Source organism: Stigmatopora argus, chromosome 1, assembly GCF_051989625.1.
Source record: "Stigmatopora argus isolate UIUO_Sarg chromosome 1, RoL_Sarg_1.0, whole genome shotgun sequence".
Lineage (NCBI taxonomy): Eukaryota > Metazoa > Chordata > Actinopteri > Syngnathiformes > Syngnathidae > Stigmatopora > Stigmatopora argus.
In genome coordinates this window covers 2,356,359-2,371,828 of record NC_135387.1, presented here as the reverse complement: position 1 = coordinate 2,371,828, position 15,470 = coordinate 2,356,359, and the positions used below count along the sequence as shown (strand labels likewise).

The following is a 15,470-nucleotide window of genomic DNA, read 5'->3' as shown; positions in this document are numbered from 1 at the left end:
TTTGCACACATCATGTTCATTCAACTATATTAAAGCAGCAAAAGGGTACACTGGAGGGCCAAAAATACAGATGTGGTTTTATTTGTCATGCGTGATGATGAAGCAGAGTTTCCGTCGCTACAACCTTACTGCTTCAGTTTGCTTTCGATGAAATCCTGAATTTTGTTCACTCTCTCCTCCTGCTGATCCAGAAGGTTCATGATCACACCCATAGGAGTCTTCTTCATCCCAACACCTTCCATCTGGTTCTCCATTTTGTTTTTTATGTTGCGCAGTCTCAGTGAGGCATGGATCAGGATTACTATAAAGCAATAATGGGAAATAACATTATTTTTAACCTAAAAAAAAACTAAGGTAAATTCATTTTCTACACCAGTGGTGTCAAACATGCAGGCCCACCTTGTTATTTCATGTGGTCCGCAAAAGTATTGTCTCGAGTGACTTTGTTTTTTTCTCTCGCTAAAATTTAATAACTAAAATGTTCGTTGAGAGCGACTAGAATGTTGTTTGTATTTTTTAAATTAAAAATAAATATAAAAAAGAAGATAATCTACACAAAATATTCAGGTTATGAAACAGCCCGTTAGGAAGGTTTTGTTTCTGGGTATGAAAGAAATTCAAGTTACGAAACATGAAATCTCAAAAATTCAAACATTTCCCAAAACATAAACTTCCTGCGTCTCCATGTTGATGATGGAAGGACAGATCGTTTGGTGAAGCCCACCCAAAGATGGCACACTCCAGGCGGACGGAACAGCCGACCCGAGCGGGGTAGTGCCCACAAGGTGCAACAGGGGAGAATGGCACGAGCCTGACTCGAAAGCGGCACGAGAGCCGAGCCAAATTTTTTTGCCAAAAAAACGTCAAAGTGTGACACCTCGGAGCGGGACAAGTCCACCAATTGGGGTTTGGGCGCAACCGACCGACTGGCGCTTTTCCGGGCACCTTTTCGTTCGAGGTACTTCATGCGGTGGGCGGAGTCAGCAAGTGTTCCTTCGACGCTTGTTTATCACGGAGTTCTAACAGGCCCCAAGAAAGTTATTCCCGGTACGAATAAAAGGAAGAAGCGGACTCTCTTACAAATGTGTTCAAGAGTCGTGCTATCCGTGCTGCTGGCCCTTACACACCAATGGATTTTTTTTAAATTTTCATTTTCTGAAGCGCTTTACTCTCACTAGGGTCGCTGGGTGGTGCTGGAGCCTACCCCAGCTGCCTTTGGGTCAGAGGCGGGGGACACCCTGAATTGGCGGCCAGCCAATCGCAGGGCACAAGGAGACAAACAACCATTCACGCTCATACCTAGGGGCGATTTAGTGTCCGATCAGCCTCCCATTCATGGGTGGAAACCGGAGTACCCGGAGAAAACCCACGCAGAACATGCAAACTACACACAGGTGGACCAACCCGGATTTGAACCCAGGACTCCCACTGTGAGGCCGACACGCTAACCACTCACCCCTGGGCCGCCCCCAATAGAAATTGTCTTATTCAATTTCATAATTTTCTTCTCTTTTTTGTCTCTCATTTTTCATATAAAATTGGTATACAGTAATCCCTCGATTATCACAGCTTCAATACATCATGTTTTTTTTTCTGGGGGATTTTTTTTTAGTTAATTAAATTTGTTTTTGTAAGTTCAAAACCCTCGGTGACCAAGGAGACACAGTCACTCATCAAATGCCGTAACACCGCTTTCAGATCAGGGGACAAGATGAAATATAGAGCTGCCAGAGCTGAGCTGAAAAGAGGCATTAAAAAGGCCAAGGCAGAATATACTAAGAAAATTGAGGAGCACTTCACAGAAAATAACCCAAAGAAGGCAGGGAATACCACATATTACCAACTACAATAACAATAATATGTCTGTTAACGCAGATGCCTCACTAGCGGAGGAACTGTACCGTTTCTTTGCCCGCTTTGAGACTGACAAATCAGACCCAGTCTCAACACCCCCACCACTACCCTGCAGCAATACACTGAAGTTCCGGGAACAGGAAGTGAGACTGGAAATGCGGTCTGTGCATACCAGGAAGGCTGCTGGCCAGTGTTCCCTCTAAGCTGCGCGCGTGCGCAATTGCGCACTACTCTCGTCTTCTCTGCGCAGCAGCAATCATATGGCGCGCAGTAAAAAAAAAAAATCGGAATTTTTTTTTTTTTTTTTTTTTTTTTTTTTTTTTTTTTTTTTTTTTTTTTTTTTTTTTTTTTTTACCCCTTTCCCCATGATGGCGCCGTTTAAGCGGCAGCCAGTGGCAGTAGCTCTGTCCACTTATGTTTTTCGTGTTTTACAGCATGTTTTACATGAAAAATTAGAGGGAACATTGACATGCACCTGCTTGTGGCAGGTGTGATACTGGTGTGCCCATAGTGAGCAATGATGATGTCGTGACCGGATGATTCGCCTAAAGACGTTTCGCCGACCTGCCCGTCTGTCAAACGTCCGTCGGCGAAACGTCTTTAGGCGAATCATCCGAGTACCGATGATGTCGCTCACACTGGTACTCGGTGCGCTCAGGGAGGTTGACTTTCTGCTCAGACCAACGAAAAATTAGAGGGAACATTGCTGCTGGCCCTGACGGAGTACGTGGGAAGGTGCTCAAAGCCTGTGCTGACCAGCTGGCTGGAGTCTTCACAAAAATGTTCAATTGTTCCCTGCAACAATCCATCATTCCATCCTGCCTGAAATCTTCCACCATTATCCCTGTCCCCAAAAAGCCAACCATTGACAGCATGAATAATTATATGCCTGTTGCACTCACGCCTGTGATTATGAAGTGCTTTGAAAAGTTGATAGCCCGCCTCTCTCCCTCAGTTGACCCTCACCAGTTTGCTTATAGAGCTAACAGGTCCACTGAGGATGCTATCACCATTGCTATACATACAGCATTGAGCCACCTGGAACACCTTGGGAATTACGTGAGGATGCTTTTCATTGACTATAGCTCAGCCTTCAACACCATGAAACCGGACATTCTGACTGACAAACTCTCCCACCTTGGACTATCCTCCTCCATCTGCTGTTGGATAAAGAGCTTCCTAACCAACCGACCACAAACTGTTAGACTTGGTTCCCACCTTTCTTCCTCCATTACACTGAGCACTGGCTTCCCTCAAGGCTGTGTACTGAGTCCTCTTCTGTACTCCCTGTACAGCAACCCACCAGTCTAACTCCATTATCAAATTTGCCGATGACACCACTGTGGTCGGACCCATCTCAGGAGAGACGAGGTCAACAAACTGTCTTCGTGGTGCTCGGTGAACAACCTCACACTGAACAACGCGAAAACTAAAGAAATAATCCTGGACTTCCACAAACAGAGCACAGATCTGGCCCCACTCCTCATAAATGGAAATCGTGTAGACAGGGTCCAGTCCTTTAAATTCCTGGGGGTCCACGTCACGGACAAGCTCTCCTTGTCTACAAACACCACGGCAGTAGTGAAGAAAGCCCAGAAACGACTCCATTTCCTGAGGGTACTCAGGAGGAACAACTTGGACACTAAGCTTCTGGTAACTTTCTATAGAGCCACTGTGGAGAGCATCCTGGCATACTGCATCACAGTGTGGTACGCTGGAAGCACGGCAGCAGACAAAAAGGCCATGCAGAGTGATTAACACTGCTCAGAAGATCGTCGGCTGCTCTCTGCCCTCACTGGAAGATATTGCCAGCCCTCGCTACCTCAGCAGAGCCGGGAACATTGTTGGGGACCCGTACCACCCTGGTCAAAACCTGTTCCAGCTGCTTCCCTCTGGCAGGCGCTACCGGTCTCACAAAGCACGGACAAAGAGGCTTAAGGACAGCCTCTTTCCCACAGCCATGAGGACTCTGAATTTTGTGTGCGGTCGATTGATCGCCGGTCTTTTGGTCGCGGTCTTTAGGTCGCCCGGAAGTTTGATCGCCGGTCTTTTGGGTCGCCGGTCTTTTTTGTCGCCGGTCTTTTGGTCGCGGTTTGGTAGCCCAAATGATTGGCTGCTGCCATCTACTGTCAATCTATTAAAAAGAAACAAGCAAATTCACAAATGATGTTTTTATTGAAGCAGTCCAATGAACCTTCATTCTCTCTGGGAGAACTTGCAATGTTGAAATACTTTAGATTAGATGGTCCTTTTTATCAAACAAATAAAAGTATTAGCATACTTTTAGCCCGGAACTTCGACATTAAAATAAAAGAAATAATCCACTGATGGTCATTTTTATCAAACAAATAAAAGTATTAGTATACTTTTAGCCCGGAACTTTGACATTAAAATAAAAGGCAATAAGTATAATTAATTTATTAAAAAAGCAGTCCAATGAACTTCTCTCTGGGAGAACTTGCAATGTTGAAATACTTTAGACTAGATCAGTGGTCTCAAACCGGTCCTCAAAGGGCCGCAGTGGGTGCAGGTTTTCATTCCAACTCAACAAGAGAATACCTTTTGCAAGTGTAATCAGTTAATCAGTTGATTGCAGCCAGGTGCTACTTATTTTAGAAGACACCTGATTGGTTAAAATGTCGGAACTGGATCGGTTGGAACAAAAACCAGTACCCACTGCGGCCCTCGGCGGAATCGGTTTGAGACACCTGGACTAGATGGTCATTTTTATCAAACAAATAAAAGCATTAGTATACAGACGCTCCCCTACTTACGACCATTCGAGTTACGAACAACAGCACATACGAACATGTCTGCAAATTGCGTTTATGTCCAAAAATGTTCGTAAGTTCAATTTTGTATTGCGCGCCTTTTTCCGAGTAGTGCTTCTTTCCGCCGCTAATACCGACGCCTGGCGCTGTGAGAGCTCAGCTCACCCAGCATCTACCTTCCTCTGCCCAGTTCGTTGCAGTGCGGAAGTGCGTGAGCGTATCTCCAGTGCACAGAGAACCTTTTTCATTTTTATCACTAAATATCTCGTGCATCCATTATTCAATATGGTTGGTGAAAAGCGAAAGGCTTCTATTGAGGGAGGTGCAAGGAAGAGGCAAGCCATTTCATTTGAAATGAGTGGAAATAATAACGAAGCTTGATGCGCGTGACAAAGTGGTGAGCGTTGCACGTGAATACAACTTGAATCGTTCGACCGTCAGTACTATTTATAAACATAAAGATCGAGCAGCAGGACCCAAATATTGAACATTGCACAAAGTTTGCAAATCAATTGAATGAGGCCATACAGTGCTACCCCATCATTTGTGATGAAAAAAAGAACACTGCAATCGTCATTAGATAGCTTCTTTCGGCCTGTTTCTAGTAAATCTCTCTCTCTCCCTCTCTCTCTCTCTCTAATGTATGTATACAGTACTGTATGTATTCTCTCCATGTTATTAAATGTTTTTTTCAGTACAAACCAATGCATGTTACTTATACAAGCCTTAAACATATAAATGCACTTATATTAACCTTCAATATACTTATATAGGCCTTAAACATAAATTATAATACAAAATATAGCACTGAGCAACTTATGAACAAATTCAACTTATGAACAATCGCTCGGAACCTACCTCATTCGTAAGTAGGGGAGCGTCTGTACTTTAGGCCGGAACTTCGACATTAAAATAAAAGGCAATAAGTAAAATTAATTTATTAAAAAGAAGACAAAGCAAATTCACAGATGGTGTTTTTATTGAAGCAGTAAAACTTAAAAATTCTAGCAGTAAAACTTAAAAATTCTAGCAGTAAAACTTACAAATTCTGTACAAAAATTACAAATTCAAACTTACAAATTATGTACAAAGGGAATTCACAGATGGGAGTTTTTATTACAAATTGTATGCAATGGCTTGCAGGTACTCTATATTGTTCTCGAATCGAGCCGGGTTTCCATAGTCCTCCGAGAGCTTTTTTAACCCGGCACCCGGATGTCGGAACATTTAATCCAAATCCCCACTTTTATTTGGTTAATAAAATAATGTATTAAATGGACGCCTATGACAGTCGATGGCAGCAGCTGATGTGTTAAATGAGTGCTCTTATTTCTCCCAGAGAGAATGAAGGTTGCTAGAATTTTTAAGTTTTACTGCTTCAATAAAAACACCATCTGTGAATTTGCTTTGTCTTCTTTTTAATAAATTAATTTTACATATTGCCTTTTATTTTAATGTCAAAGTTCCGGGCTAAAAATATACTAATACTTTTATTTGTTTGATAAAAATGACCATCTAATCTAAAGTATTTCAACATTGCAAGTTCTCCCAGAGAGAATGAAGGTTCATTGGACTGCTTCAATAAAAACACCATCTGTGAATTTGCTTTGTTTCTTTTTAATAAATTGACAGTAGATGGCAGCAGCCGATCATTTGGGCGACCAAACCGCGACCAAAAGACCGGCGACAAAAAAGACCGGCGACAAAAAAGACCGGCGACCCAAAAGACCGGCGACCAAACTTCCGGGCGACCTAAAGACCGGCGACCAATCGACCGTGTACCCTGAATTTGCAGTAGCACAACACACAATCCCCTCTGTGTAACAACTTCGGGGTGAGGAAACATGAAGGACGTTGGGCGGTGATCTGCCTCCTGCTGGCTGACTGAAGGTAAGTAAGAAGACAGTGGGAGGTAAGTGATCCATTTTATTCTTTGTTGGCATCAGTGAGGCAAACCTTTTCGCAGTCGCCGGGATTTGGTTGCGCTCGGGAGGTGATGCGATGTATCCATCACGGCAGAGTGCCAGCGAGTCTGAAACTATCACTTGGTTGGGCTTTTTCCTGGGAAAAGCGCACTTTGTGGAGAAGCACTACCAATTTCGTCATACGCAGCTGGGTATGATGACAATTAGGCTTTTGTCTAGTCAATGATGATGACAAGCCTATGTCTGATTTTTTTTTTAAATGTATTATAAAAATGTGAAAATCCCCGCTGAAACCCGCAAGTGGAAGCCACTCCCCTGTCCTCCACTTCCTACTAATACTCAGCACTGAAGTAAAGAAAAAATACTTTATTTTATTTTTTAAATAGGGGTGACCCTACTTCGCATTTTTTCATTTATCGCGGCCATGTATGGTCTACATTAACCACAATAATCGAGTGATTACTGTACGTACTTTTATAATTTTAAAGGGTTTCGGTTGTATTGGGCATTTAAATGTAATTTCCGACTACGTACTAATGAAAAAATTAAGTTACAAAACCACAGTGGGAACAAATTTATTTCATAAGTACTGTACTTAGTGTTTTTTATTACAAATAAATAAAAAGAGGTTTAACATTTTCAAAGAAAAATATTTTTTCATTTGTTTTTTTCCCATGAAAAATACACTAAATAAAATAGCTAATATTGCTGTTCTCTTTTTATACTCAATAAAATAAACATCTTTGTAGTAAGGCGGTCTGGTGAGGCGAATGGTTAGCACATCGGCCTCACAGCTCTGGGGTCCTGGGTTCAAATCCTGGTCACGTCTACCTTTGTGGAGTTTGCGTGTTCTTCCCGGGCCTGCGTGGGTACTCCGGTTTCCTCCCACATTCCAAAAACATGTATTGTAGGCTGGACACTCTAAATTGCCCCTAGGTATGGGTATGAGTGTGCATGGTTGTCTGTCTCCTTGTGCCCTGCGATCGGCTGGCCACCAATTCAGGGTGTCCCCCGCATCTGGCCCGGAGTCAGATGGGATGGGCTCCAGCACCCCCCACGACCCTAATGATGATAAATCGGTTCACATTTCCTATAAAAAGTATGAAGAGGATTTATACCATTTTAGATCAAAACAAAATCTCCCAAGAAATGAATCTACCGCCAAAATAATTGTCATTTAATAATCAATTGCGGCAGCCCTCGTTGGCAGAAAAAAAAAGTCTCTCCGAAGAAAACCACAACTACAATGTGGTCCACGACGAAGATGACTGACACCCCTGCTTGACATCATCAGATCTATTTTTCTGTAATTCAAAAGTGACACATCGGAAGAAATGCACATCCAGGTGTTAGGCAGATAATAATAATAATAATCGGAGATAGGCCCTGTCGTCATTATCAACAACCAAAAAGCCTACTTGTCATCACACCCAGAAACTGCGTGTGACGAAATTGGTGGTGCTTCTCCATAAGCTGCGTTTACTCGGCAAAATACCTAAATAAGTGATAGTTACGGAATCTTGTAATTTGGCATTCTGCTGTTATGGATACAGGTCGCTTACCTCTCACTGTCTTTCACTTACCTTCAGTCAGCTAGTAGGAGGCAGATCACCACCCAAACATCTTTTCATATTACCGCAAAAGGGAATGTGTGTTATGTTACCGCAAATTTAGAGTTCTGATGGATGTGGGGAAAAAACTGTCCTCAAGCCTATTTGTCCGTGCTTTGTGGGAGCTATAGCGTCTGCCAGAGGGCAGCAGCTGGAACAGGTCGTGACCAGGGTGGTCCGGGTCCCCAACAATGTTCCCAGCTCTGCTGAGGTAACGAGGGCTGGCAATGTCTTCCAGTGAGGGCAGAGAGCAGCCGACAATCCTCTGGGCAGTGTTAATCACTTTCTGCATGGCCTTTTTGTCAGCCGCCGTGCTTCCAGCGTACCACACTAGGACAGTACGCCAGGATGCTCTCTACAGTGGTTCTATAGAAGGTTATCAGAAGCTTGGTGCCCAAGTTGTTCTTCCTAAGTACCCTGAGGAAATGGAGTCGTTTCTGAGCCTTCTTCACCACTGCCGTGATGTTTGTAGACCATGAGAGCTTATCCGTGACGTGGACCCCCAGGAATTTAAAGGACTGGACCCTGTCTACACATACTCCATTTATGAGGAGTGGGGCCAGATCTGTGCCGTGTTTGCGAAAGTCCAGGATTATTTCTTTAGTTTTCGTGGTGTTCAGTGTGAGATTGTTCACCGAGCACCACGAAGACAATTTGTTGACCTCATCTCTGTAGGCCGACTCATCCCCTCCTGAGATGAGTCCGACCACAGTGGTGTCGTCAGCAAATTTGATGATGGCGTTAGACTGGTGGGTGGGTGTACAGTCGTATGTGTACAGAGAGTACAGAAGAGGACTCAGGACTCATCATTGACTGATGCATGCCAAAGGCATGCATCAATCAATAAATGCAGCTGTGTCCACATCAAGAAACCAGAGATCTGTTAACACAGGGAGTGGTGGACAGGCTGCCTGAGATGAGATCGGGCACAGTAAGGCTCCAATGTGAGCTTGTAATATTGATTACTGTATTGAACTACTGCACGAATAGAACAAGTTTTTGCATGATTGTTTTTCATCTTATTCATTTAACATTAATAAATCATTTTCTTTCATTGTTGTCTGTTTCTCGCATCTTCCATACAAAAGTTGGACACATTATTTTTAAAGGTTTTTTTTTGAGGACCATAGAACAAAATACAGAGTTTACATTGAAAGTACTACTTTACTTACAAAATATTCAAGTTACGAAAAAAGTTCTGGAATCAATTTTGTAGGTAGAGGTAGGACTGTACTATCTGTGTAAGAAAAAAAACATGCTGGTTGTTGAAATTTAGAGCAACTTTTCAGACAGCATTGTCTCTCATTTTATTTAAAGCAGAAGTAAAAATTGTCTCCCCCTATAGTTTTTCAGTCTGGTGTACTTTTTTCATCACCTTCTCAGAGACAGCAGTCACTACACAGGACAATAGACATGTAATCCATAACTTGAGACTTAAGACCTATAAACCTTTATGGGGAAGGTGAGTATTACTAGTCATTGAAAAAAAAAAAAAAGAGAAAAAAAATAGTTTTTTATATTAATGCTGTCAGTTAAATTAATTAAAAACGGCATTAACGAAAACCCTCCATGCCACATAATTTTTTTTAATGTGCGATAAATTATGGCCATTTCCAGGATCCCGTGCGTTTGGAATTCAAGACAACGCGCAGCGCGATCTGGAAGTGGGCTTCATTGTGTTGATTTGATCCTGGCATAACTTTATGTCTGATTTTAGTGCACAAAATTGGTATATTGAGGCAGGGGTACAATGACCCCCACCCGCGTGGTGCCGTAGGTTGGCTGGGATTGGCTCCAACCCCCACAGCCTTTGGGAGGATAACCGGTTACGGAACATGAAAGAACGAAAAATATGGTTAGCCTCTTCAAAGTGCTGTACATAGACAATATTGAGGAAAAGGAAATAGAGAAGAAAACATGCATTATTTGTGCAGCAAATACTACACCCCCAAAAAAACTAAGTTAATGCAAGAGTGAAAATGTCAACATAAAGACTTACACAGTAGAGGGAAGGTGATGCCAAAGATGAAGACCATGACGCCGCCAAACAGTGAAAGCAAGAAGTAACTAGTGATTATGACGCCAAAGACAAACAGAGTAGGGTTCTTCCTCTTGAAATTTTTGATGGCGACTTGATTCTCCCCGGCCCACACGGAACCCATGAATACCAAAGTCACGACCGTTCCTCCCAAAAACATGCCAATTGGGTTCAGGAATCTGCAAAACGAAGAAATGGTATTTTAGGCACAAAGGTCAGTGTTTGTTGAGAAGAATAGCAGCAACCTTGACCAGCCTGGAAATATAGAAATTCTTATTATCAAAAACGTTCAGAAAATTTCCAAAGCCCGGTGTTAGAGAAGTCGACATGTGCCCCACCATGTTTGGGGAAAATAAAGGAAAAATGTTAAGCTGACAGAAATGTGAAATTACGACTATTATGTGTTATCACATGCTATCTATTAGATCACTTGAATGTAGGCTTGCAAAAAGGTACAGGTTTGAAACAATTTTAACAAAACAAAACTACTACTACAATGGTACAACTGGTTATGAAAGTTTCAGGTTATGAAAAGCTTTGATTGTAAACCTTGTGTTCTAAAATACTGAAAAAAAAATCAAATTTCCAAAACATCAAGTGAAATTAAAGATCTCCTGAAACTTATATACTGTGATTCTTCACCACTTAGCACCTTCAAAATTCTTGGCTTTAGTACATCTCAGTTTTTGATCTTAAGTATTACATTTTTTTTATAAAAATGTCAAAAGCCACAGTGAAACTCGCAAGCGGAAGACGAGGTAAAAAATGGCCGAAGTCAGAGCCCCACTCCTTCAGCGTTGAATTGGGTGGCACTCAGCGCTGAAGAAAAAGCAATATTTCACCGTAGACACGCCGAATATTATATAAAGTGCCAAGATGCACGACGTCTTGCCATTTCCTGTTTTGTTGCGAGTGAATTTTGCATCGCGCACATCACCTGTGGAGAAAGACAATTTTTTTGAGTCGCCGTGATAATGCCTCCTAAATATTGACGTTCCTTGATATGCTAAAGGACTAGCACGCCATTGCAGCAAAAAATAATCTACACCGTGCAAATAAGCCGCCCGCGTGTATAAGCCGCACCCTTGAAATTGCCTCCATATTCATGATTTTAATAGGGAGTACAAATGTATTCTTTGATGGGAAAATCTTAAGAAAAATCATCGCACGTGGTATTTCTGAGGTACTGTATGAATCAAAAGCACATTATTAGGGTCAATATCATAAGGAAGTTAACATGCCTGTCTTTGTAAATGCAAAATATCAAATTTTTCAATTTGAAAAAAGAAATAAGTCTATCTTGATGAGAACCTGATGCTTTCTAATTACAGAAATTACAATTTTCTTACCAGAAGTTTAAGATGCTGTGGCAGCCATAATGCTTCTAATGTTAAAATATCTCAATTCTTTCTATGGTTCATATTACTCCAATAGTTGTCACTTTCGAACAAGAAATAAAACGAAAAAAAATCAAAGTGGAGTTTTGTTTTATTTCAAAATCAAGGCTACTTGCGTTGGGCCAGTCAGAGCATGTTAAACTAGGTTTAGACAGCATGGTAATCATGGTGCCTGGCTACGCTCGCTTGTTGACACCCAGCCGCCCCCTGCAGTAGTCAGCATTATGAGGGATTTTTGCCGTAGATACGGTCATGAAGCTGGCATGACGATAGGACGTCAACACACTGCATAGGGCCACCCAAAAGGAGACTCCCCCAGGAGATTGATAACAACATGGTCAGAGCAATTGAATATGGTAATCGTCTTGACAGTGTCAAGACAACAACAGCAATATTTGCACAATAAAAATGCCTCTCAAATCTGATGAAGAGGACTTGGACTGAAGCTCCCAATAACCTGTTTTTTGTATTATTTATAACAAGCGAAGAGTAACTATATACACTGAGTACAGTACTTAAAATATTTACATTTTTTTAATTTATAGATTATATATACATATTAATTCATTAGTCTTCATATGCCTCTAACTGTGATATTTAATAAATACACTTCTTGTTATTGTACTAGTGTACTTGTATATTTGTATGGGCGCAAAAAAACGTAGAATGGTATGTAGTAATAACAGGTGTGATCCTACTTTGCGGTTTTTCGATTATTGCGGCCATGTGTGGTCTGCATTATCCACAATATTCGAGGAATTACTGTACACTTCCTATATTCTGTATTTTTTGTCGTGGTAGAGTTGCTTTCCCATCTCCCGACACCTCACTGGCCTCCCATTGGCTGCAAGGTAGCTTCGTCGCCATGATGCCGGAACCATGGTAAGCATGCTGCAGGCAGACGTTATAGAGCCGGCCGAGCGGCTTAGTGGCCACCATGTGCAACGGGAGAGCACTGCACCAGCCCGAATTGAAAAAGGGGTGGTCAAGGTGGATGCGCAAGCCGTCCTGGTTGGGGTAGCAGTCACCGGCAGAGTATTTGGCCCCCTTTTCCAGACTATTTTTCCATCTTTTTTTCGAGATTATGACGACGCACCTGCGCCGGCGCTATGTTCGTGACCCATGTCAATCCTTGTTTATCACGGTGTTGTTTCTAGTGTTGTTCTGAGTGTGTGTAACGTAATTTTAAGCTGTTATGTTGTGTGTTTATGTGCATGTGTACATGTGTTTACTCAGCCATCACTCCCAAATCCACCCCATCGGAAAATGTCTTTACATTTCTTATTCATGTTAATATCTTAATAAACAACTTTCTTTGTTCTGTTTTTGCATACTTGTGCATACATATTTCATACAAAATTGATATAGTTTTATAATTTTTAAAGGGAAGCCATAAAATTGTGTAGGGGTGGGGTCGGTGCACGAACGACACCCATCCCAAGCATAATGGCAATTATTTATTATAATAATAATAATAATTATTATTATTATTATTATTATTATAACAACTTTTCTCATTTCAAGTAGGAGGGCGATATTGAAAACATAAATATTTTTCACTCTGACGGACCGGACCTGCTATAGACTGTTCCGTTCATTGACTTATAGCACTGAACTATTGACATTTCCATTCTTTTAGCAAAGTTCACCACCATCTGTCCTTCTAGGCTCCTGTCCTGAATACCAAACTTGCCCCTCACTTCTTTATCTCCTCTATTTGCTTCACCGACATGCCCATTGAGGTCTCCACCAATCACTAATGCAGGGGTGGCCAACTCCGGTCCTCGAGAGCCGCTAAGTCTGTCTTGCCGAATCGTTCCGTTCCGGGGTAGAAATCTGTTTTCCATTTCTCCCTCCTCAACCACACCTGAAACATATGATCAACTCATCAGCAAGCTTTCCAGAAGCTTGATACTGATCCTGATTATTTTATTCGGGTGTGTTGGTGGATGGAGATATGGAAAACAGATCGCTAACAATGTTCATAATAATAATGCATTCCTTGCATTATAAATCAACTTGAATCCCTCTTCTAAAGTCGTAGCTTTGAATTTCCACCTGATCTCCTGGACACATCAACCATTCTCCTCATCTTCATGTCCACCAGCTCTCTAGATTTTCCTGCCAAAGTTCCAGCATTCAATGTTCTTAGTCTCTGTTCAAAACTATCGCTGTTGATGGATCTGTTTTCCTCCTCTTCTATGTCTTCGACCCACAGTAGCCCAATTTCCAGCAGGACCATGTGCACTTACAATGCTCCTAGTGGTTGTTGTTAACCCGAGCCTCAACCGATCTGGTATGGATACCTTGCTTAAATAAATTTGCACAATTATTGCAATGCCCAAGATGGGTTTGTTCAAATATAAACCATAAGATGTTGCTTTCAAACATAACACATGGTGTGGCTATAATATGTATATAGTACTTTTTAAACATTCTTTTGTAGGACTGTTTTAGCATTGTATGCTTAAAAAGCACTGGCGGAAACCATATATTGACAATTTTTCCAAAAGTTATCCATCAACATTTCATCATCAGGGTAGTAAAATTAAGTTTATTAGAATTTACATGTTCCTATATGAATGTTACCTCTTAAGTACATAACGACTCATTTGTGACAAAGGAGAAATTGGTTTGATCACTGATCAGATTTCAGAAGCAATCCCTATACATCAGTTTCAATGCATTCCGACATGTCAGTCAAATAACAATATCATCGCTGGAATATTGTTAAGTGGGATGTTTTTTTCTTTCAAATAAAGCAGTCCTTTAACTTTAAAGGCAGCAGAAATTGGGCTTGTTTATACCATCACTAATATTTTGAAAATAACACCTTTGCCACGGTTTAAATGACTGTAATACGAACCAATTCCATTTATATTCTGGTCATTAAAAATACTAGTGGTGAGTGGTATGAAATCCATGACAAACACGACGTATTGTCGACGCACACGTTGGGTCTCACTGCGAGATAACCAACGCAGGGATGGTGTCATAAAATCAGCTACGAGGCACTGATTATTAGTATTATGATACAATTAACCACTAATCATGCCGGGTGTGGGTAAAGGTATACCAAAAAAATTGCCATGTAATGTGTTTTAGCTGGTACTAACCCGACGATGAGAAAGACTACTACAGCCACGGCGAAGTAGTTCGTCTGGTAGTACATTAAATTGCTGATAACTCGGTTGTTCCATTTTGCCACATCCCCAAAGTCCGGCTTGCCGAATCGTTCCGTTCCGGGGTAGAAATCATCCCACGGCCTCATAGGTGCGAGCTCCATTTTGGCTGCCAGGATGTCAACGTGAAGGAGTGAAACGTTCAAAACGCGTAATAGAAACGGCCGTGCGATTGTCTGCAATTTACTTCTTTTTACAATGAAACAGTCGAACTTAATGCTAAACTCTCGCGATACATTAAGGTTAGTTGCTGTTAACTTGCTGGAAATTTAATACAAAATGTTTTGTTTTTCAAGTGTCAAATTTATGGAAAGGTGGGCGGGGGCTTTTGCTGGTTCCATAGTAGCGAAATTTCCGATTGTCTTTGAAGCGATTTTAAACATGCAGTACCAAACGTATTCACGCACGCTATTTTTGTATTAATTTGTTGTATTACAACGAGATGACAATGCATACAGTTAATCAAACATGCATTTCGTTTAAAATAACAATAACAAACAAAACAAAAATGCAAATTTCCTGTTTTGGGAAACTGCGTCGATCCGCGCAGCTTTGACGCTCGTCCAAGCCCCGTCACACTCGAGGACATGGGACCGTGAAAGTATGGCGGATGCCGAAGTCCCGTAAGTCTCAATGGATGAAAATGACATGTAATCCGATTTCCACGCCTCGCAGTTTGAACCAAGGCGGCAT

General features: G+C 41.6%; 2 protein-coding genes across 4 annotated transcripts in view; one reads left to right on the top strand and one right to left on the bottom strand.

Moving 5' to 3' along the window:
- Window positions 1–15,122, bottom strand: LOC144072292 (PRA1 family protein 3-like). The gene is made up of 3 exons (XM_077597564.1): window positions 14,712–15,122; window positions 10,160–10,377; window positions 1–301 (listed from the first exon to the last, which is right to left on the bottom strand). Exons 1-3 carry the CDS (start codon window positions 14,879–14,881, stop codon window positions 126–128), a joined length of 564 nt encoding a protein of 187 aa, XP_077453690.1. The 5' UTR covers window positions 14,882–15,122; the 3' UTR covers window positions 1–125.
- The window catches only part of uba3 (ubiquitin-like modifier activating enzyme 3), a 31,862-nt gene continuing 31,256 nt past the window's right edge, over window positions 14,865–15,470 (top strand). The window contains exons 1-2 of one of the 3 annotated variants that reach the window (XM_077597245.1): window positions 14,865–15,019; window positions 15,328–15,400. In XM_077597245.1, the coding sequence (XP_077453371.1) occupies window positions 15,381–15,400 (20 nt within the window). In that variant the 5' untranslated portion in view covers window positions 14,865–15,019; window positions 15,328–15,380. Of the gene's footprint in view, window positions 15,428–15,470 lie in introns of all 3 variants that reach the window. The other 2 variants (XR_013299772.1, XM_077597324.1) reach the window with 2 other exon arrangements.